The 24,375-nt window shown below is 35.2% G+C and overlaps 2 protein-coding genes across 2 annotated transcripts; one reads left to right on the plus strand and one right to left on the minus strand.

Moving 5' to 3' along the window:
- The first annotated feature begins 61 nt into the window (after positions 1 to 61).
- Positions 62 to 9,567, plus strand: LOC132561985 (uncharacterized). The gene is made up of 9 exons (XM_060226711.1): positions 62 to 145; positions 1,388 to 1,558; positions 3,276 to 3,393; positions 3,942 to 4,002; positions 4,968 to 5,080; positions 6,553 to 6,590; positions 7,038 to 7,191; positions 8,082 to 8,197; positions 9,079 to 9,567. The coding sequence occupies exons 1-9, from the start codon at positions 62 to 64 to the stop codon at positions 9,442 to 9,444; spliced, it is 1,221 nt and encodes a 406-aa protein (XP_060082694.1). The 3' UTR covers positions 9,445 to 9,567.
- Positions 9,568 to 13,235: 3,668 nt separating this feature from the next.
- LOC132561989 (thymidylate kinase-like) lies at positions 13,236 to 23,058 on the minus strand. The gene is made up of 5 exons (XM_060226715.1): positions 22,685 to 23,058; positions 21,422 to 21,530; positions 20,736 to 20,826; positions 16,817 to 17,005; positions 13,236 to 15,891 (listed from the first exon to the last, which is right to left on the minus strand). The coding sequence occupies exons 1-5, from the start codon at positions 22,992 to 22,994 to the stop codon at positions 15,760 to 15,762; spliced, it is 831 nt and encodes a 276-aa protein (XP_060082698.1). The 5' UTR covers positions 22,995 to 23,058; the 3' UTR covers positions 13,236 to 15,759.
- Between the last annotated feature and the right edge of the window lie 1,317 nt (positions 23,059 to 24,375).

Here is a 24,375-nt window from a genome sequence, read left to right on the forward strand (position 1 = left end):
CATGTGATTAAACGGCGGGAAATAACAGCGTGGTTAGCGTTCATCACAACAGTAAATCAAGATGGCAACACAGTACGAAAAATTACGACAGAAGAATTTAGACGACAACAGGAGGATCTTGGCAGAGATCGGGTTAGCAAACCCGGTAGGTTTAACCTAGTGTCGATATTATGTATATTTTCTCTATTTTTGCAGTTTATAACCATGCGAATTCTATTAAGATGTACGTACGAGATGCTGGGTCAGCAAGTTGGGCGTTTTCTTATTCCATGATCAAATGTCTTTCCTATTTTTGATGTGCTGCTGCATAAGAAATAAAATGACACAGAAATGGATGCCAAAAAATGAACACGTGTGCTGCTGCTTATATGCGCCTTTTAATTCCCCCTCCCCACCTTACTACCACATACAACCCCTACCATTAATACTTAAGGGATTCCTCCTTGGGACTCATTTAAATCGGACGTTTGACAATGTCACTCGTCGAGTGACATCGTCAAACGTCCGATATAAACTGAAATGAGTATCATGGGCTTACGAGGGACATTGTCAAAAGTCTGATGTAAATGAGTCTTGAGGAGGAATCCCAGAAAGGCATACCCCTAGCTACCATATACAACTCTATACACCACACATCATTAAACACAGATATACAAATATTGATTCTCTTACTTAATTAAAAAATATCCATGACTGAAACAAAGAAGATTGTGTCAATGCAGATGAGTTCTGAACTACACCAATGTGCATTGCAGTTGTCTCCAAACGACATATATGTTGGAGATCACACTTTCTCTTGATTTTGATTCATAAGTGTGGGGTGTGAATTGTAGGTGTACCTCAGTAATGGATATTTAAAACTTAATTATGTACATTAGTATGGAACACTATATTCGTATTTTTTTTTTTTTTCAAAGTGTTTATTTTTTTTGTGTGCTATATATGCATTTTACCTTTGTTGCCTGGCATTAATTAATTTTGATGCAATTTTAATACTTGTGACAATATTCATACACATTTATGTAGCCTGTTGCATTTATGAACTGCCTATCATTTGTGAGGAGATTTTTTCCTCCATAATTTTAAAGCAGTTTTGGACAGGAAAAACTTAATTCTGTGACACAGATTTTCAGTGTTCCAGCCACAACATTCCTCAAGGGGTCCTCACCAAACTTCATTTCATCTGATGCGATGATTGATTGATTGTAATTTTCATAATTGATCTTTGATTCCTTTGTTTTTTCTATTGTTTCAGCAAAAACAAATTTCATGTGTGTAATACAGATGCCAATGGCCCATTATATTCATTCTAGGAAAATGAGGTATTCTAGGTTAAAGTTGCACAAAAAGAAAGTATTCCTTTGATTGAATTTTGTTTATTTTACAGTTCAAAGGGTTGCCAAAGGTGTCCCTCAGTAAGGGTGTGTTTAACAGAACTAACAAAAGAAAAACAGAAGATTATCCTGCTCGTCCAGTCAAAAAAAGAATTGTAGAAGATTTAGAAAACATTGGTTCCCTTAGAGGAAGTAGAAGGAAATCAGCCCGCCTTCAAGGAAAGGTAATGATGTCCAATGTTAGTGACTGTTTACAATTTCATATACTGAATATTATTCAGGGTTTTCCACGGCAGGACAGCCTCCTACTTTCACTACACAGCCTACTACTAACAAAGTTATGGAAAACCCTGATTATTGATATAACGGGTAATCTTATATGTACAATGTTTAATATTTTAGATAAACATGCTCAGAAGCATGAAGATAATGGTTTCTTATCGATACACAGTTTAGTCTGCTAGGTCTATGAGTGGAGCAATACATGGGTATTAAACGCAGGTGAAAAAAAAATGTTTGAACAAATAATTAATAATAATTACATGTTATATACTAAATTATGTAATTTTTTACAAAATACAAAAAGAAAAAACCTTTTAACTTTTAATATTTTTCACTCATTGATAGAGATGACAAGCTATTGTCTCTTTTCAATGGCGCTATAAATAGATACACCATACTCTATACACCAATGGTTAAGCTCACTATATTGTTCTCTGCACCCATGGAACGTGTCATAGCAAAAATGAAGGTACACACAGACTAATTTGACTGGTTTAGAGCGAGTTCCAGGAGAAAAAACTTGACCAATCACTGACCAATACACTCCTTTGAAGATGACAAAGGAGAGACACCCAACTTCCAAACTGTTACAACATACATTATATGACATCAAGATTCATTTGATACCCATGAAAGGATCAAACTAGTCTTGTCCATAAGATGTCATACATGGAACTGTCAATTTTGCCATTATTTGTTCCTGGGATGTAGAGAGCGATAGTGAGCATAATCCCTGGAGTATCGAGTATGTATATAAACATACATCTGAGATACATATGGGAGTAAACGCTGCTTCCAAGTCAACAGCTCATTAGTGTACTCATGAAAAGATACATTGTTGTGTTGTCAACATTCCTATAACATTGTTTACATTGTAACATTGTTTACAACAGCGTAGTTTTCACTGGCTGACTTTCCAGGTTATTCCCGTTTTCCAATCCTCTATTGTGCTTTCTGATATGTTGTTTGTAATGGTTAGCACTGCAGTGTGGGAACATATGTAAATTCAACTATAGTAGCATGAACAATTAAAGATACAGTAAATTGACCTCAGAACTTCCATTTTTTACTTTTCATGGTGTTTTAACATTTCTATCATGGTTTGAAAGGACTAAATTTACAAGTGTGCTGTATTCCTGGAGATAATTGTGTAAATTCAGTGATTGGAATAATTTGATTTGTGATTAATAAAACTGTGGCCTTGTAATGCAATTTCTCACTAACATTTAAGAAAAGCAGACAAATTGAAAGGAAAATATTCTATTTTTTGAGAGCATTATATCAGATTTAATACTTTTTTTTGTGAACAAGTGATTCATTTAAGGTAAAGTCATGTCTTGGTTTACATACAGTATAGTATATGTAGGTAGAGTAAAATTATGGTGTGCTAAGTACAGTTTTGTTTCCACTACATACTTTATTTGTTCATCTGTTGAAGTTAATTTATGCTTGAAAATCCTTAGTTCAGTTGAATATGTCTTTTGTTATGTATTATGTTATGTATTATGTTATGTGTTATCTTTTATATATTTTATCTCAGGATTTCAAATAAGATTCTTAGCATACAAATTTTGTATGAAGGCAATATTGAAGTGACACACACATTGTAACCAGGAAGTTAGTATAACACTCATTCCTAACTTATCTTACTGTATCCAGGATATTCCAACCAAGGAAGAACTCAAGGAGGAGTTGGAAGAATGGGATGAGTCGGAGTCCAAGTACAGACATCACCCTGTTGATAAAAACAGACCCAATTTTTATGGGCATGTGGATGGTAAGCAATGATAACAGTACAAGATTATGTATGATTATGTTTGCCCATCCTCCAAGGAGATGGCACATAATGTCAGTTCTACCCTACATGGAGAGGGCACTTAGCACTATTCCCCTAGGCGAGGGCAAATAACATTAGTACATCAGCACTAGGCTTCAAGGAGAGGGCACACAACACCAACACTACCCTCAAAGTAGAGGACACAAAACACCAGCACTAACCCCCAAGGAGAGGGCACATAACACCAGCATTAACCTCCAAGTAGAGCACAAAACACCAGCACTAACCCCCAAGGAGAGGGCACATAACACCAGCATTAACCTCCAAGTAGAGCACAAAACACCAGCACTAACCTCCAAGGAGAGGGCACATAACACCATTAACCTCCAAGTAGAGCACAAAACACCAGCACTAACCTCCAAGGAGAGGGCACATAGCACAGTACTATTCCCCGAAGACCCATTTTTTAGCTATAAAATATAAGATCTCGTGAAATCTTAGATTGGTCACTGCTTCAAAATGAAATGTTTATTTGGATAATGTTTCAGGTGTGGAAGTAGGAACAGTGTGGGAGACTCGCATGGAGGCTTGCAGAGCTGGTGTACACAGGTAAAGTATATTCCTGTAAATCCTGATGATGAAGATGATATTGGTTTGTTTTACAATTTCTCTGATAATGGTTTTATATATTTCACTGAATACCAACTTTCTCTCATGTATGAAAGCAAGATTTCCAGTACTTCAAACATGGATAATGCACACCGATTTTCACAGTAAAACTCCATTGATTTGTGATTCTGTAATTATTTTTGTTCCTATAAGCTCTTTTTTATCTTCGGTCTACATGTACAACAGCTGAAGAATATTTCGTCAATCTGTTATTGTTGTTGACTATTTATTCCTTGGAATGTTTGACTTTGTGGAGTTGATGTTGTTAACTCTAGGGTCAAGATCACTTGAATGTTTTGCCTCAATAACATGGTCACATGCAAGCTTTTAAATAACTGTGATAAACCTTCATACTGTTATTGAAGCAGAGGCAAATGACAGCTATTGATATGGAAGTTAGACTCGATTATTTGTTGAGGGGAATTGTACCATGTTCCCTGCTAAGGAAGTGCCAAAATCTGTTTCAGTCTATGGTCAGGTCATAAAGTGACCATGATCAGGAGAAAGTTCACCTGTAGTAGCCAAATTAGCAATCAGAGATGGTGTTCCCTGCAGGGTATAAATGATGACCATTTTACAATGGTTCAGAGTCTGATAAGTGATATGCTGCACACTTGCTGTATTACTTGATTTGGGAAAGTTGGTAGCAGTGACAGAAAGTTGGTTTAAGGTAAACTGTACTTTGAAAGACACTTCCTTTGTTGAGGAACAAAATGTGTGCTACTGTGAAAAACTTGAAGACGACAGTTGTGTTGAAAGTGTGGTGGTCAAAATTAGACTCAAATATACAAGGTGACTGACCTGTCTGTTTCACTCCCTAATACTATACAAAGTGATGGACTTTTCTGTACAGTTATTAAGCCAATGATGTTAACATGCACCTGTAACATTTATGTTGAGTACAGACCAACTGTGGCTGGGATCCATGCTGGACCAGAAGGGGCTTATTCCATTGCTCTTTCTGGGGGCTATGATGATAATGTGGACCTTGGAGAGGGCTTCACCTACACTGGGGAAGGTAAGTGACACGATGGGCCTTAGGTAGGACTTCACCTACACTGGGGAAGGTAAGTGACACGATGGGCCTTGGGAAGGGCTTCACCTACACTGGGGAAAGTAAGTGACATGGTGGGCCTTGGAGAGGGCTTCACCTACACTGGGGAAGGTAAGTGACATGATGGGCCTTGGGAAGGGCTTCACCTACAATGGGGAAAGTAAGTGACATGGTGGGCCTTGGAGAGGGCTTCACCTACACTGGGGAAGGTAAGTGACATGATGGGCCTTGGGAAGGGCTTCACCTACACTAGAGAGAGTGAGTGTCAACAAGGACCTTGGGAAGGACTCCATCTTTACAGGGACTAGAGGTTTCAATCACATTGGGGTAAGCTAGATATGAGTATGGATCTTAGGGAGAACTTCATCTACACTTGGACAAGGGGTTTCAATGACACTGGGAATAGGGTAGATATAATATGGACCTTTGGGAGAACTTATCTACACTGGGACAAGGGGTTTCAATGACACTGGGAATAGGGTAGATATGATATGGACTTTTGGGAGAACTTATCTACACTGGGACAAGGGGTTTCAATGACACTGGGAATAGGGTAGATATAATATGGACCTTTGGGAGAACTTATCTACACTGGGACAAGGGGTTTCAATGACACTGGGAATAGGGTAGATATAATATGGACCTTTGGGAGAGGGTTTCAATGACACTGGGAATAGGGTAGATATAATATGGACCTTTGGGAGAACTTATCTACACTGGGACAAGGGGTTTCAATGACACTGGGAATAGGGCAGATATAATATGGACCTTTGGGAGAACTTATCTACGCTGGGACAAGGGATTTCAATGACACTGGGAATAGGGTAGATATAATATGGACCTTTGGGAGAACTTATCTACACTGGGACAAGGGGTTTCAATGACACTGGGAATAGGGTAGATATAATATGGACCTTTGGGAGAACTTATCTACACTGGGACAAGGGGTTTCAATGACACTGGGAATAGGGTAGATATAATATGGACCTTTGGGAGAACTTATCTACACTGGGACAAGGGGTTTCAATGACACTGGGAATAGGGTAGATATAATATGGACCTTTGGGAGAACTTATCTACACTGGGACAAGGGGTTTCAATGACACTGGGAATAGGGTAGATATAATATGGACCTTTCAGAGGCTATATCTACACTGGGACAAGGGGTTTCAATGACACTGGGAATAGGGTAGATATAATATGGACCTTTCAGAGGCTATATTTACACTGGGAAGGATAAACATCAACAAGGAAACTAGGGATGGGGAGGGCTACACTTGTGAGTGGGTCAAACAGGACCTTGGGGAGGGCTTTACTTACTTGTTTTGTATCAAGCATTTCTTTAAATGACTCCAAAGCAAATCTGTAATGGTATAAATGTTGTATTGAAAGTAAATGTAATCAAGAGAGTAATCCAATAAATATTTTGTTTTTAGGAGGAAGAGACCTGAAGGGAACTAAAGCAAATCCAAAGGTATCATCTACAATGTCAGTGTGCAATGTATATAAGAACAATAATGCTCCCCAACCACTATGATCTAAAATCATGTAGTGTTGGCCCAGTTCAAACATCCTACTTTTCAAGACTTTATGTTAGCTTCAGTTAGCAAAGCTCAAAGTTATACATGAATCCAGATGAACTACACTACCATATGCAATGGAAGTTGTGAATACCTCTATTTTCCAGGTTAGACTTTCAATAAAGCTACATTTACATTATATATAACAGGCTGTTAATTTGTTGGGGGATTTATGTCTGGGCAACAGTATTATGAAGACAGTGGGAACAATTCTACGGTGCCATCACGCCTTGACTCGGAAGTCTGACACTCAACTCAATTGTTTTGAAGGGCTAATCAGTCCTCACCACAGCAAATACCAAATTTCTGTTTACAATTACAGTTTACCTTTTATCTTGTAGAACCTGCGGACTGCAGCTCAGTCAAAAGACCAAGAGTTGACACGGGGAAACTTGGCATTAAGCCGAAATGTAACTAGTGGTCACCCTGTCCGTGTGATCCGTGGATACAAGCTCAAAAGTCCTTTCGCCCCCGAGGAGGGATACCGATACGATGGTTAGTTTGTATACATGACACTATAGAAAATTGTACAGATATGTTTTATTCATGTTTTTGTAGGGAATAATTATTGAACACTTTTCACTGCCTGTTCATATGTTGTAGTTAGAGCTGGAATTTACCTCCATCATCATTTCTTGGATGCATATTTTGACATTGATGAAAGTTTCCAAGGGAAGACATTTTCACTAGTTTTTTGTATGTAGAGTACAGAGTAGCCATTCAGCATGAAATTTGCTGAAATTAATAAAAAGTGACATTTTCCCTCAATTTGAATAACATATTGTCAACAATGGTGTGTCCTGTTTGAAGCGCTTGCAAACAAAAATGGTAATTGAAATAGCAACAAGGGTAAGAGTTGCCAAAAAGTGATAACAATTTCCATCAATATCAGGAAACGCCCCATAAAGTTGACAAGTTATGAATGAGGCATACAAAGGAAAATTTTAATGGTGAAAATGGCAAGTGTTTTAAAATACATGTACTGAATAATGTGTAAATATAAAATGTGTGCATTGTTCTTTAATAACATTTCACAGCAAGCGTTTATTGATTGCCACTGCTGGTTACATAAAATACTTATGAATAATTTGAATAGTCAAACTGGACATGACGTTGGTCTGAGAACATTGAAAAATTTATCTAGACATACTGGGATGTTATCAAAATGCTTTTTTTCAAAATATGTTCTTTCACGAAGAGTTTCTGTTTATAAAGAAGTAAGATATCATCTTAAGTTTTTATACTGCAATAAACTTGAGGGGCAAACACATAACTTCTGACTCATAGGGGTCTACTGTAAGGTGAGGATATACTGTTTGTTGTTTTAAACTTTCAAAGCTTATAACTAGGTTTATTGACAGGTAATTGATTATCTGTGTTGACAGGTATGTACCAGGTGGAGAAAGCATGGTGTTGTACCGGACTGTCTGGGTTTCTTGTGTGGAAATTTGCAATGAAGAGATGCTCTGGTCAAGCCCCACCTCCCTGGACAATTTTGGATGTAAGTATTTGGCACATCAGTATAAGGTGTGTAAATAAAAATGGCAAGACAACCATATATTGCTATTGTTGTTCGTCAAACACAATCTTGTGAAGGCATTTACTTAGGACTTGTTCACTCTTTCACCTTGACAAAAAGGTTCAAATAAATGTTAAATTTTCAGTCATTTAGGTAATAGGTAAAACAAACAAATCAAGTACAGTGATTCCAGCAATTAATTTTTAAAGCAATTTATTGTCCAATGTAGTTATTGTATTGTCACTCGAAATGCATATATACATCACCAACAGGTGTTATACTTAGCTCAAAGTAGGTCACTGTGATCTTCATAGTTTTCCAAACTATTCTTTTCATAAGCAGTTATGACAGAAAAATGATTTTGTGAAGAAAAACAAATTTCCAAGTTATACTCCATATTTAGCATTATATAGTTTCAATCAAACGCATGACGATCCAGTCATGTACTAGACTATTGTCCAGTTATATAATGTTACCAGGGCTCTCGATCTGCCAGATTTGGGGCCCAATGCAAAATAGTATCTTTTTTCCTAATTTAGACCCGAAGTTTTCCCAATTCTAAGGAAAACACCATTAATTTTCCCATTTCTAAGGGCCCCGGGCCCCAGTCCCAAAATGGGCTGTGAGAGCCCTGGTAACTATTGTAACAAACCAACCAGATCAGTAGTGGACTTGTTAGAAGTGACTCGAGTCTGTGTATAGTCTGTAAAGTTGACTTTCTGTCTTCTCTTACACAATGGAACATTTTAGTGCTTGTACTAGGGTCAACATTCAGAGTCAGTGACAGGTCTACCCTGCTGTTGTAGGCTACATCTTTATCACAGGCAATGGAAAGTTAAGTTTCTTTCATGTTTGCACTTTAGGTGGCAAGCCCTTCCAAGGATAGTGTGATGTCAGAAAAATTCTCGGAGTCTGGTAAGAGTGATTCAGGATTTGACTCTGATGAAACTGGCAGTCATTTTGGATCACAAGAATCGTCGACCACAAGTTGTCAAGGGAGTGAAGACAGTCAGTCAGTAAAGTCTGATATTGATGATCAAGAGGATAATGAAGAAACGCTTACAGAGGAAACCAAGGAGGAAAAAGCAGAGGTGAAATCAGGTGATATAAAGATGATGGAGGAAAAACTGTTTGACGTAGAGCCAAGTAGGAAACAGGAAAAGTCAACGAACAAAGAGACAGAAGAGGAGATTCAAACAGATACAAAGACAGAATTAGGAAAAGAATAAACAAGCATGACTGCCATAGACACAATAAGAAAATGAGTGAAATGTGAAGAAAACTCATTAGATATGATATGTAAGTACAAACTGACCAAAAAGAGGAAGAGAAATCTGAGGAAACTCGAGATCATGGTGGTGCTCTATTAGCAGTGTAAAGGACAAGTCTGAGGGAAATATTATAATGATGAAGATTGAGAGGTTAAAACACTGATATAGGACAAGTTGAGGACAATTAGTAGTGTAAAGGACAAAATATAATGATGATGAAGATTGAGAGGTTACAACACTGATATAGGACAAGTTGAGGACAATTAGTAGTGTAAAGGACAAGTCTGTGGGAAATATAATGATGAAGAAAAGTCTGAGGAAAGTTAGAATAAAGTGTTGGTGTTCATTGAATCTGAAATCTTTATTAAGTTGATTATAAGAAAATTTACTTTCATATTACTAATTGCCATAGCTATTTTGAATATTAATGATGTAATGTAATGCAATGTATTTTCCTGAGTATATGAATGTAAAGTTTCTAATTTGTGTATCAGTTTACACTCGTGTAGAATCAAGAGTTGTACAAATTCATGTGATGAATCGTTAGGCTTATGAATTGTACACCAAAACTGAACTGTTTTTCATTGTCCTTTAAATTGACAATTTACAAAAATTGAATCTTAACATCATCATCTGTATTGTTTATATTGTTTGTTTACCTGTAAATTTAACATGTTTCAACATCCTATTGGTGCATATTTGATTCAAATACATATTACATTGTGTTACTGCTTTAGGGTTGTCTCCCTTTGCCACACAAATGTTACAGAAAAGTACAGATAAGTTCGAGATTATTTTTGTATCTTTCATATGAATTCTCAGACTTATTTACTAAGCCTTCACTTTACAGTAACATGTTTTTTTAGTTAAGTATAAATGAATACCTGTTAAAGCATTATGTTGATAATAAACATGTGGGTGAAATTCTAAGTGGAAATGTGATATAACAATGCTGGGGGTGGTCGGGTTTAAAGCTTGCTTTTTTAAAATAGACTTTTAAAATCAATTTATTGTCTTATTGAACCAAGGACAATTTTTCCTTTCTTTCTAATAGAACAGTGATATTTTAGGGGTAGATAAGTGTAAAAATGCTGCAACTGAATGAATTCTAAAATTGGAAATTTTTGTTGAATTTAAAATTTTTTGTTATACATTGCATCAACATGATTGCAGCATACCTATAGTGTTTTCATATAACTATTGAAATGACTAGGGCAATGGGGAAGAATTTTGTGTATTTTGCGTTGAAATTACAATACTAACCAAGCAGGAAAGATGAAACTTAATTCTAAAGATTTATTTTTATTTTTCTTCTCCACCAAGATGTTATCAATATTGATATGCAAATCATGTCTTTAAATGGCAGCTCAACACTAGCAGCTATAATTGTAAATATCATTGTATTGTTTTGATGTAGATCAATAGTGTTGTTTGAAGTATTGTACATAGCAATGAAAATATGTGATGAAATTATGTTTATGAATGCATGCATGATTCAATTGTTTAACCATATTAAGTGAACTTTGTTTATTTTCATTGTTTCAATAATTGTAATACAAGCTGTAGCACTTATTCCCTTCTGCATCATGGATGCCAGGTTGTGTTTGGCCTTTAGTTGACCAAAACTAATCAGTTATTTTGTATATTTTTTTTAACCAATATGAATGAATCCTTCAGAATATATTGAACTTGTATAAATGCATCACCATTATAATATCATTTACCAATATTTCAACTCAAAATATCAAAACAAGGCCAGATATTTTTCATGACTTCATTTCTTCCCTGTCATTTTCATCCGTTCATTCATTTCTAATATTGAATAGTTTTTGTTTGTGTAAATGAATTCTGAATAATTTTGTGCTCTGTAAACGTGTAATGTCAACGTTTCATCTTCTCAAAGCAGCTCTCTAATTTTGTTATTTTATTTACTATGGGAAAGTCAAAATTGTTTTCACAGCAGAATTTTGAAGTTGAATTTTTGTTTTAGTAGTTTTAAATAAAAAATATTTTATATTGTAATGTTAAAAAGTTGTTTCTTTTTCATAGACCATTGTAGCTTGTGTTATAGAGCTTATTAAGCTAGCACAAACCAATAGTTCGCCAAAGCATCAGTTTACTGTGCGGGAAATATGGATATCATTCAGGAACAAAATTTATACGATTTCAAACAGATTGCTTACTGCATAATGATCATCCTCCGAGTAGCGTATTTTACCAGGGATTCTAACTTAACCTTTATCAATCACTATATAGGCAAATTTTCACGATCAGCAATGGCATTTTTAATTGACAAATAAGGTACCCTTACACCAAATGCTTGATCAGTTCTATCCATCTCTCTGTTAAAGTCCTATCTTGAACATACAAAGAATTATACAGATATATAGGAAACACCTCTGTATTTCGACTTTGGCACTTGAAAGATCAAACATATATTTTGCCCGATTACAAATGCAGTGCAGTTCTTTGGATGACAATTTATTTGCCAAGATATTTGAATATTATGTATAAAAGATAATGCAACAAATCCCAGATTTGATGTGGCATGAAGGAGCTCAAGTGATGACACAGTACTATGTTTTATTAACATTAACTTTTAAAGTGTATAACTTAGAAGTACAAATAGAGGATCTTGTCAGTTTTGATACTCGTGCAAGATTCTCAGCTTTGCAAGCATGCACTTGTGAAATCCACATTATGTATAGAAAATTTGGGATATTCCTGCTCTGTATTTCTGTTGTGATATCTTAAGGTATATTATGTCATTGACTTTGCAATTGAAACCTTCTGTAAATCAGTTCAGCTGGATGCTATTACACTTGTACAGGAATTATGCAGAGTTCTAAATACATCTTAATATGGTGCAGAAGTTGATTATTATATTGGGTCTCACTTTCGGATTTATTTCTTTTTAAACTAAAAAAAAATAGGTCTGCGTTGCTTTCCTGGTTTTGCTTGGCTAAAATTGCTTCATCAAAACTAAAGGAAAAGGAATTCAAAATATCCAAACACACAACATATCTATTTTCCCATTGTGCCGCAGCCCTCTGTCCTAAGGGGGTCAGCAAAACCATTCATGCTTCAACTCCAGACTGAATCCTCTGGTTTCTACAAAAGGAGGGAAAATATGTTCTATTTTTCCCTACAATGGGTCCTGCCCCAGGGTGTCAAATTTGGACTGAATCTAGTAATTCCTATAGGAGAAGGATTTTAAAAAATTGTTCTGATTCTGGTAATGAGCCCTGCCCCTCCCATCCCAGGAGGCAGAGACCCAAAGTACAAAATTTAATGCTAAAATCAACTTTTCGCAAAACCGAGTGATTTCTACAGGAGTAGAATTTTAAAGAATTTGCTCTTTTTCCCGGGGGCGGAGATGGACCAACCAACCATTCTGGCCTAAGCTAACCAACATGCTTCAGACCAAATTTGGGCAAAATCCAATCATTCCAAGAGGAATTTTTTCCATTTCCCCTATTGGGCCAAGACCTCATGTCTGTTCCTTCGTTCATGACTACAAGTAGAAAGGCAACGGACACTGTGCCGTGGCATAAGCCCATCAGTCTTTCATACTAGGTGAGCTAAAAATTGCAAAGACACATTTTTTCTTTACAACCTTATAATAATGATGTTTTTATTAAGAAATGAAATTTTCAACATTAATAAAGATGTTAATTTATATACGGACAGTTCTCATTTGGAATACGATATATGTTTATACCAATATATGTTAACACAAAACTACAAAAAAATTTAAATATTCATTTTATTTTTATATTAAAAACAAAATATACAAAAAATGCGTACATATGTGCCTATAAAACAACAAAATCATCTGTTGTAAGAATTAATAACAGATCATAACCTTAGGGCTCATATTTTGCTTAAAAACCTTTTAAAGATTGTATACACATGAGGATACAGTACAACCAAGCAATGAATTAAACTTCATCATACAGCTGTTTTGTCATTCTAGAACATGTCGATGATGCTATGGGACTGAATTTTGAAGCCAAAGAGGCAACTGGAGTAAATCAAAGTGATCTAAAGAGAAGTCAAAATCCAGACGGGGTGGTGCAGCAGCCCCATAATTAAACAAGTTACAAAACTATTGGTCAACCCTATCACAAGTTATCATCTGGAAGCCAAAATATGATACTATAATTCTATCTTTAATTAGTAACCTTAGTAGTGGCCTTCGCTGTTGACTTTTTGACCCAACACATGATCTCACTCTTAACACTTAACTTAACATGTCTACAGACTGTTAGACACTTAGCATATGTCTACAGACTGTCAGACACTTAACATATAACATATGTCTACAGACCGTCAGACACTTAACACATGTCTACAGACTGTCAGAAACTTATACACGTCTACAGACTGTCAGACACTTATACACATGTCTACAGACTGTCAGACACTTCCACATGTCTACAGACTGTCAGACACTGCCATATGTCTACAGACTGCAGACACTTCCACATGTCTACAGACCCAGACACTTTCACATATGTCTACAGACTGTCAGACACTTAACATATGTCTACAGACCGTCAGACACTTAACATATAACATATGTCTACAGACCGTCAGACACTTAACACGTCTACAGACTGTCAGAAACTTATACACGTCTACAGACTGTCAGACACTTATACACATGTCTACAGACTGTCAGACACTTCCACATGTCTACAGACTGTCAGACACTTCCATATGTCTAAAGACTGCAGACATTTCCACATGTCTACAGACCCAGACACTTTCACATATGTCTACAGACTGTCAGACACTTAACATATGTCTACAGACCGTCAGACACTTAACATATGTCTACAGACTGTCAGACACTTGCACACTTTCATTGATAGCTATACATCCCCTCTTTACATGTGAGTTGGAAATGCAACTGATTTCAAAACTGCCAAATACAACAGCTGGTATGTACTATTGATAGTCTCTGAAGTCATATGTTTACAAATAAGCACTTAGGTAACTATCGGTCATATAATATATAGTAATTAATATCCTTATTATAATTGACAGATATGGTCATTCAATGACATGTTAGCATTACTTGTATGCATGATAGTGGAAATACATTAAGGTTTTGAGTGTAACAGGGTAGTCTCCTATATCCACTATTGTTCAACAAGTCATTGGGGTGATACACATCAAAGTCAATAATCAACATAAAAAAAAAGAAGCAAAAATGGTGATGTTTCGATCTTTGGGTGGCGTGAGGGTAAGAGATAAAGCTATCTACATGGTAAACAATTTTGAATGGACTGAATATGGAAGATATTCAAAATGACATTTTTGTTCATAAAAAATTGACGTTTTTTCACACAAAATGCTTAAAAAATCAATAATGTGTTAAAATACATACTTACTGTTTTAGTGTTTTGGTATTTGGTTCATGGTTCAAACTTTCCTTTTTGTTTAAAAAAATTAGTTATTTTTAATGTTTTGTGACAATCAACATTCATAGTTTTTAATTAGTTAATTAGGCAAATGTGTCATCGATTAATTTGGATTAAATGTAAAGCCAAGGGAACCAAGTTTGATAGCATAAAGCAATGTATTGGTGGGTGGTCGCCAACGGTCAAAATAAAGGCAAAAAATGTCCCCAAAAATATTTTACTACAATCAACCGGGAATGACAAGGTTTCGCTAGCAGTGCTTACGCATGTGACTTTCAACCAATGAACTATAAAGGGAAAAGGGTATCAAGGACCATCACGGAAGATGAATGTCAGGATTGTTGGCACAATTATCAGTGATGATTTGGATTTCCACATGTAAACCTCATCCAAGTATACATAGTCTTCTCAAATCAAGGGCAATATCACAAACAGAATCAACACTAACAAAATCATTTTCTAACAAGTAATGAAGAAAATGTCGATAAGGTTGTTTCATTTAATGACTAGCATCAGCAACTTTTAGGGGCGATAATCCAATGATTACGGTAATGTCCGGCAGATGGAGTAGGAGTAAACTTTCGATTTGTGAACCAATGAAAACGAAGTACTGATACTCGGGGCCAGGGGCGATAGCAACACGCTGAACAGCATTGAAAATGCTCTTAGCATAAAAAATCACAGATAATATGTATGTAGAATAAACAAAAGTTATATACCAAAAATGTGGAGAATTACAGTGATGGTTCTGTGTCCCGTCCCCCTCCTGTCCATTTCTCCATTTAGGATTGTATGAGAAGTGACAATTTATGTAAAGATCACTCTTTCCAATGATTTCCAGTTTTTATTCCATTTTGTCATTTTCTGGCATCCATAGTTTCTTTATCGGTTTCTCCTCCACTGCTAACATTGTTTGTGTTACCAGGTTCAAGATTTGTCTGTGCAGATCCTCAATGCTCTGATCAGCATCAATTTCCTGTAATAAAAATGTTTTCACTTTACACAGTTGTAACACTAAGCACAATATCACTGTACACAATTTTTCATGATTAAAAAACTTAAGACCTTAGTGTTTTCCCAACTAAACCTGTGGTTATTTGTGGTGGACATCAATTGCAGACATCATTGATTAATTGGTTGGAATCAGTTGATCTTTCCGATGTCATTTTGCCAATTAATCATAATTTTAAATTTTAGTATCCATGTCTTACTGATATTCTTTCCGTTTGAGTTGTATCATTCCTTTTTAGAGTCGAAGTAATCAAACATTGTAAACCAAGTATTTCAACTCTCTATCCCCAACAACTTGACTTTCCAACATATTTATAATGGCTGCCACCATATAAAATCTCTTTAAAATTGTGGTTGAAGGACTACCATCTGACTATCAACTGTGACCAAAATAAAATTAAAATTGTGGACAGATAGTAGGAACCTTTGGACTTATAGTTCTTCAGCCACCATATTTATCAGACATGAATAGCAAAAATTCTCCCTTTTATACGCATTAACAATGAAACCAGACAATGGCCAAAAAGTTCAAATATTTCTTAAATTTTACTGATTAATCGATTATGAGCATCACAATTGATCATCAAAATCAAACTTTTTGTTACATGATGATAATCAATTTTATCTAATCACTGGAATGGTGTATAATGTCAAGTGTTGTCATTTTGTTGAGGAGTAATTTTTGAAAGACAACTCCTTGCAATCTCTGTTTTATATCACATTTCGGCACCAACTTCCTTCACTATAGCGGGCAGTTATTTAAACTGATTCATTCTTATCTTCACATGCAAATATGTTGTTTTCCAACATATTTATCAAATCTTTTTAACCCTCCACTTTCTGTTCACTTTCTATCCCTATGGTAATAAAGAAAGATTAGAGATACTCACCTTCCATGTGGGGTCCTTCAGTTTCTTAAAATTGCCCATAACTTTATTTTGAAAATCTGTTTGTTCATAACGCTCGCCTCCAAATGTGCCCCTTTTCGCAGCTGCTTCAGTATCTAGTGTTAGGAACAACACCAGATCTGGCCTTGGTAATCCCATATCTGACTGCTTACACCACTCTAAATCAAACCCCTAGGATGATTCAAAGAAATATTGATAGAGTGAAAAATTCTGATCACCCATTTATTACATGAGAAGGAGTTACTCAAATCGTTTTAAAAAATTTTACCAGTGACCTTGAATATAGGTCATAGTTATTTTTTCTTTGTTTTTTTCCCTAAACTTTGTTGGACTTCATCCTAGGAACATACCAGTCAAATATCAAAACATTTGAACTATTATTTATTGAGAAGAAGTTGTTCAAAGAAAAGTTGACCAGGTGAGCTAAAAATCATAGCCATGAAATTGTTTTCAAAAAATTTTCTTTATATAAGTTGTGAGTTTCATCAGAATCAATTCACATGTAAACTATGCTCAGGACACAAAATTTAACAAAGTGTAATACCTCCGTAATGAAGGGGTTAGACAGGGTTTTGTTAGTAGTAGGCTGTGTAGTGAAAGTAGGAGGCTGGCCTGCCGTGTACATGTAGTCGTGTACGGAACATTATTACGGAACTGGATTGGTGTAGGCGGCCAAATGATCAAAGTAGCCAATCAAATTGGCCGGCGACCGGCTCTTATGGAAAACCCAGGTTAGGGGTCCTGATTTTGGTAAACTGCACATAAACTCAGTATAACTTATGTATACATAAAGATTCTTTATATGTGTTTTCCATGCTGGCAAAGTCATAATGCAGACAAAATTTAATAAAGTCCAATAATCTGGTATTCCTCAACATTGGTACAATTTACAGTGTTAGTATGATCAATGTTTACACCAATTTCATTGGGTTAAATGCTAGTAAACGTATGCTCTTTTAAGAAACTCAAGTGACTGTAAGTACAACAATAAGATGTCAATAATCAATGAAATTGATTAATTGAGAAGACATTTTCTTAGTACAGTTAACCAGGCTTTGTAGTGGTTTGTTCCAAACTGTAGTTCTGGTTAAGTAACCATTAATTATGTCCTTTCAGCTACAATGACATACATTTTTGAAATACCTCTACTGTAGCTAAATGTGGCATTTGTAATAGACATAGCCAAAGTTAATTTTGTGATAGAAGTAGCCAAAGTTAATTTTAGGATCAGTTAGGACAGCTGATGTTTGTAACGGGCATGGGTTCAATTACATGATGATGTAATTAAATAAATTTAAATTATGTTATGAAAATGGCATTTCCATTACAGGTATTTTCAAAATAATTAGATTACCATTACATGACGGTCCAATGTAATTAATTAAATTACACAATCTCTGTATGACCATGGTCGAGATATTATTATTTTGCTAGCTGTCCATCGCTTAATAATTTGACAGTCCTGAACGTCAAAATAAGTAATTACAATATATTTAATATAGACTCCTATTGGGAAGTTCAAGACTATAAGCTTATACAGAAGTGTATATTTCTTGCACATAATCATAGCAATAATGAAATATAGTTATTTATTTCCCTTACTCTCTTTCAGGAGGTGGATGTCCCTGAAGAAATGAAATCTGGAATGGTAGAAGGTATCTCTATTGATTCTTCTAACTTGGAATTGGCTATTATGACCAACAATGGATTTGAGGACCTTATGGTGGAGAAAAACGTCCTTCTTTCCGGCCTCCAATTAGATGTTGAAGATGATTATTCACTTGAGGAGATGCTAACAACCATGTTGCCTTTTAAGGTCACAGTACTCTCTAAAGGCGGCAATATATTTACCATCACGAAAGAAGAATCAACAAATGGCAGAAACTTAAAAAATGTGGAAAAGATCATTGTATACTGCATTTGTAGTAAATTTGTATACAATCTTCAATTTACTTGAGTAGAAAGATTCACTAGTTATACCAAGTTTGTGTATAAAGGATCACTGTATACTGAGTTTGTAGTGTACATAGAAAGGTTTACTTATTTATTTTTTTTCTGAGTTTAGTGTATACAATATATATAAAAAAAAACTTTTTGTAGAAAAGATCACCACATACTGAGTTTGTTGTTTACAAATGTGTAGAAAAGATCGCTGTATACCAAGTTTATGGTTTACAATTGTCTAGAAAAATCACTGCATACTGAACATATTACAACTTCTGTTTAAAACCTTCATTTAAACTTAGGCATGTATTTTTTTTTATTCATCTTAAAAGTCCACCTACAACAATTTTGTGTATGCAATCTTGTACTAGGGTATTGACATGACAAGATTACATTGCTGATCAAAGCATGGAAAGAATACTGTATCTAAAAACTGAATAAAACAAGATATAAGCATCTTTATCATGTTTTTATTATTATTATTATTTTTCAATGATGTCTGTCCACATGGAATTTGTAAGCACTCTTGTGCATTCTTATACCACCAAAAGGTGGGTAAACTGGAATCAGGTTGTCTATCCGTCCATCCATCTGTTTGTCTGTCTGTAGACACATCTTGTCTGGACAACTCAAATGAAACTTTACAGTAATATTCGGGACAATGTGTAGATGTGCATGCACCATTTTCTCTCGAAATATTGATTGCCATGGCAACTGGTCAATATAGACAGGTTTTGCATGTTGGTCAACTTCCAAACCTGTGGACCAATTTCAACAAAACTTCGCAGGAATGTCAGGGAATATGTGCACATGCCGCTGTGTTTCAGAGGATGTTTCTGTGCAAAAGGTCACCATGGGGAGATAACTAAGGCTGTGGGTGTTGGGGGTATTAGTTATCATTTGGATTACAGTTTCAGTTATCCCTGGGCAATGTGGAGAGGATATAGTAATGATTTTGAGGATTGAATGTAGAGGTCACAGTACTTGCATAAGTACAATATGATTACCTTGTAAACGCATTGAGACTAAAACAGTTAGTATACCTTAATCAAATTTGGAACATGTATCCCTTATGAGAATTCGGTTTCTTAAGAAATTCAGGGTCAGATGTCCGAGATCAAGGTCACAGTCAAAAAGGGATAGTTGCATGGGTGTGTTTTCCTTTGCATTACCCTCATTCTTCTTTCAAATTTCACAACCTAAAAGATATTCACATCTTGCAAATTTCAAGGTTCATGGTCACTGTAAGGATGTTAAAAAATGATAATACAAGAGGAATAAAGTATCTTGCGACAAGTTTTAGAGAACAAAGAATATATAAACATGTCAACAGAATTGTAGAACCAGCAAAACAAGTGTGAAATTGAAACAAAGACAATATCTACTTGAAGATTCCCTGAAAAAGTACAAGGAGAATAAGACCAGGTGTTCCAGAAGAATAGGCATCTTCTATTTTAAGTTATGGTGACAAATCATGTTTGTTTTATAAAATTGGCACTCTTATGCAGTCATTTACAAACAATCTGGAAAATGAAGCTGCCCAATATTTGTACATAGCATATTATTTGCATGATGGTCTAGCTAATGATCTTAAACCAATAAGATACGCAGTCTTTAAAGTGATAATATGGTGTCCAAGATCAACATTCCCTACAATGTATCCAAAGAAATGGACAACTTCCCTATCATCTTGGAGCCTATTTGGGACATTTATTACATAAGTAATACTACTATGCTTGTTATTTCTGATACCTGCTGGTCATTTTTTATGGGCTGCAATGATGTACTGCTTGCATATAGTTTTTTTCAGTATATAGCAAGCTAATAACAAAGAGTTTATTGTTTTAATGGTCTTAGCATACCAGTACTTTCAGTACTTTGATTTAATTTTAATTTGAGTGGGATTAAAATTGGATTGCTCATTAAGAAATACAGAATTAAACCTGATGTTACTTACTGGCTTGGCAGCTGTGAAGGCAACACCTGAGAATGCATACCTATCCACAATCAATGTAGTTCCAGAATTCAAAAGTTCCATCATGATTGGTCTGTAATATATAAACAGTATATATTGACAATCAAATTTATAGATTTTTTATACTTTCTCCTGATAGAATTGAACTTCATTTTCACAAATCTACAAACTGTACTATGATACCACTCACAATACTTCATTCTTTTTCTTTTTCTTCTTCATCATTACTGCAAATTTCTTTTAAAGTGTCAGTCAAAATTCCTTTCTTCAGGCCCTCTTCCATTTTTGTGACATTCAAGTTTTTTAAAACTGATATTTTTATGCTTTTGATGATTGAGATGATGTTTTTCACATTTATGCATCATACATTTATAAACAGACAAATCCTGATTGCATTGATACCTTTTTTCGGTATCACAAACCAACTCTTGCTATATTGAATTTATCCAGTAGTACATTCTTATATACTGTCATTATATACTACAGTTGGTGCAAGTACTAGTAACTTATACCATGTCTAGGAGTTAATGAACAGCATTATAACCCTTTCCAATTACATAACAATGTAATACAATTATTTGTTCAATAACCCTATTAATTCTACGTAAAATTAGTAATTTTTTATTATCTTAAAAAATCATCACAAAATTTCGCATTCTGAAGCTCACTCTTTTTCCCATCTGTTGGCTGAGAACAAAAGATGGATGGAATGGTCTTCTATTTCACATTTCTTGCCAAGGTAGTTGTTTATCATCTGGCCAATGGTAGAAGTTCTGTCTGAAATAAAATAATGTTTAATAAGCCATATATCTATGTTTTCTTCTTTTCGTTATATTTTAGAGGCCTGTCCTGAATCAGTTTTAAAAAAGCCCTTGCCTAACAAAGTTTCTAAAATTACAAAATCTTTAATAACACTTGCTTTTGTATCCTAATGGTGTCTAATTGTAATTAAATCTCATTGAGGCGACTGAATAGATCACACAATACTATAGGGAATAATAGATGATGACATGTGACCTTGAACATCCACTAGCATGGAATATGGGGGTCTAACAGAAGTGATTTATTTCCTGATCATATAAAAGACCAGTTCCCTCTATAAGTATTATTGTTGGGTATTATATTAGTATTGTAATCAGTTTAAAGTTCTGAGGGAAAAAAACTCTAATGAAAGAATGCATTGGGATTTCAAATTCATCCTCTTATTTCAAATGATGTTCCCTTTATGAAAAATGTTCTTCACCATGCTACCTTAAGGATTTTATTCATGTACAACCTTCAGATATTCTAGAATTTTAGACCTAACAAGTAGCAAGACAGTGAGGTATAGAACAAATAGTTTAAGGTATCTTGCTGCAAGTATCTGAAATTCCCTACCTGACCACATGCACAAAATTACTTCTTTTAATGGAATGGAAAGACTTGTCAATATGAAGCTTGAAGATGGTAGTATCTTGCACTTGCTTCTCTTTTTGTAAGGTCAGACATGTTTGTTTTATAAGTTTTGTTTTATAGCTTTTAGCCTAAATTCAACAGTTTTTGTGGTTCTTACACCTTAGTAGATTAGTTATAACTGCTATGTTAGTGCTATTATATCATTATCATCTTTAGAAGTCTGTTTTGCATTGTGTGTATATATCAGTAAAATTGCTTTATAATTCTATACGCTTATGATTAAATGTTAATTAACCAGTACCGTCCTAGTTGCTTTTGTATCTATGAATGTTGTTTTGAAATATTTTACAGATGTTTAAAAGTTGGTTGTAAAAGATTTTGGCTTGTGTTTATATATATATATATATATATATATGTACCAACTTAAAAATAAAATTTACTTGACTACCTGGTCTGACAAGGGAAATCCCCCACTGACCGTGGCAACTTTGCAACATGGCATTCAAATTACACATTCTGAACTTCTACAACTTTACCTGGGTACTTTAACAGCTTTACATTTTTTCCTTTAGAGGTTAACGCCTGAATGAGTTTGGTGCATTGCGTTGTTTTCCCACTGTGGTCTCCCCCTTCAAAGACGATCAGAGCACCTCGTTTCATTTTACGGTGTCTTTCGATAGTGTTTGGGAAGAGAGTACGCCTGGCACAGGTCCCGCCAAAATTGTTTAACTGAGATCTTCTTCCGGTTTCGATATAACCTCTAGTAATTTGCATAACAGCAACTGTCATTGGCAGACGGCAGTGAAGTAACGCCATGGTACACAAACACTTGTTCATCAGCATCATATTTTGCCATTAATATGTCGATGATAATAATGACATCATTCCAACGGCATATTGAGTCTGCCTACTTTCAGTACGTTTGTATGTGTCTTTCTGTTTTATCGATTTCCTGTGCAAGTCGGTGCGTTCGAGTGAACCGAAAGACACAACTTAAAGTGTGACCTATCTTTATTTGATTTTTTAAACTATTTTTTTCTTCAAATATCAGTAACCCTGAGAACTCGATGGCAAGCGCTTTGCTCTGGGACATTATGTTAATACTAGCCATATTACATCGCTCAGGAATCGTAAAGTCGGAGCATTGAAAAAAAAACAGACTAAGAATAGATGTATCGACAGAATGCACCTTTTAGTATTTGCGCGGCGAAGCATGAAGTTGGGTTGCCCCAAGTCGACCTCCAATCTACCTGTATTACGTTTGCATGCCGTTTGTACATCAGGTGTACATTATTTTAAGTCTGTGAAACAGACAATGGCGTTTGTTTCCCATTGATCATGAAATACAATCGTCAAAGACTTTTTTCTTAATTAAGTCTGATTATTAAAGCATTCGGAACAGCACAAAATTCGATTCAAGTCAATCTATATGGAACAGCGTCATTTGAAAGATCATTTGAAACCATCCTCTTTCTAGGTTTCATCGAATTTGCCCTTCTATCTCGGGTATGGCCAAAATCACGGATTATATCAAAACTCGTTGCGGGTGAAATGCTAATTCTTACTGCACCAACATCCATACGAGACGGAGACTTGTAATGTCCCTGGAGAGAAGACAATGTCTGGCGTTGACTTTTTAAACTCATTTCTTTTCAATTACATCATGATTTACTAAGAATGCTAGTTAGCCATTTTCACAAAATGACAGGTATTACGCTTAATTATATATCACGTCTGTCCCGCTTTAGTATCGTGGTGATTTTAAGTATACTCCAACACACTAACATAATTATTTTTCCTAACATATGCTAAATTATTGCCTCCGCCAACCTAACCTCTAAAAAAAGAAAATTTTACTGATAACATGAAAATATTTCATGTTGAAATAATTCATTGTAAAACCTCGAACGTTTTAACAATTCTTCGCTTCTCATACTTAACTCAACATTTTTACTCCAAAAGTACGTAACTCTGCCCGAGAATCTTGGAGAGGAACACTCGTTAGGTAGACGCTATACAATACTTGTTTCAATATGAATAAAAGCAAAACCTGAAGTGGAAGAGCAAGCCATAAAGACAAAAATACAAATAAAGGGAAGTATATTTAAATATCTGATGGGGCAGATGTTTGTTCTGCAATGTAACTTTATTTCAGATTTGATTGAAAATGTACCTTTTGGAATTTATGTGAAACAGAGCTGAAGTCCAGTCTCAGCATCAGGATTGT

The sequence above is a fragment of the Ylistrum balloti genome, unplaced genomic scaffold, assembly GCF_031769215.1.
Source record: "Ylistrum balloti isolate Yb309-2 unplaced genomic scaffold, AGI_CSIRO_Ybal_v1 Utg371318, whole genome shotgun sequence".
NCBI lineage: Eukaryota > Metazoa > Mollusca > Bivalvia > Pectinida > Pectinidae > Ylistrum > Ylistrum balloti.

Bases quoted from the DNA above. Each gene is read 5' to 3' on its own strand.
- LOC132561989 (XM_060226715.1), bottom strand. From the start codon at position 22,994: ATGATGCTGATGAACAAGTGTTTGTGTACCATGGCGTTACTTCACTGC. The intron at 21,531-22,684 runs GTAAAGTTGTAG...ATTTTATTTCAG, and splicing joins AAAGCTGTTAAAGTACCCAG to ACAGAACTTCTACCATTGGC. The intron at 20,827-21,421 runs GTGAGCTTCAGA...TATATATTACAG, and splicing joins GCCAACAGATGGGAAAAAGA to ACCAATCATGATGGAACTTT.
- LOC132561985 (XM_060226711.1), top strand. From the start codon at position 62: ATGGCAACACAGTACGAAAAATTACGACAGAAGAATTTAGACGACAAC. The intron at 3,394-3,941 runs GTAAGCAATGAT...ATAATGTTTCAG, and splicing joins TTTTTATGGGCATGTGGATG to GTGTGGAAGTAGGAACAGTG. The intron at 4,003-4,967 runs GTAAAGTATATT...TGTTGAGTACAG, and splicing joins TGCAGAGCTGGTGTACACAG to ACCAACTGTGGCTGGGATCC.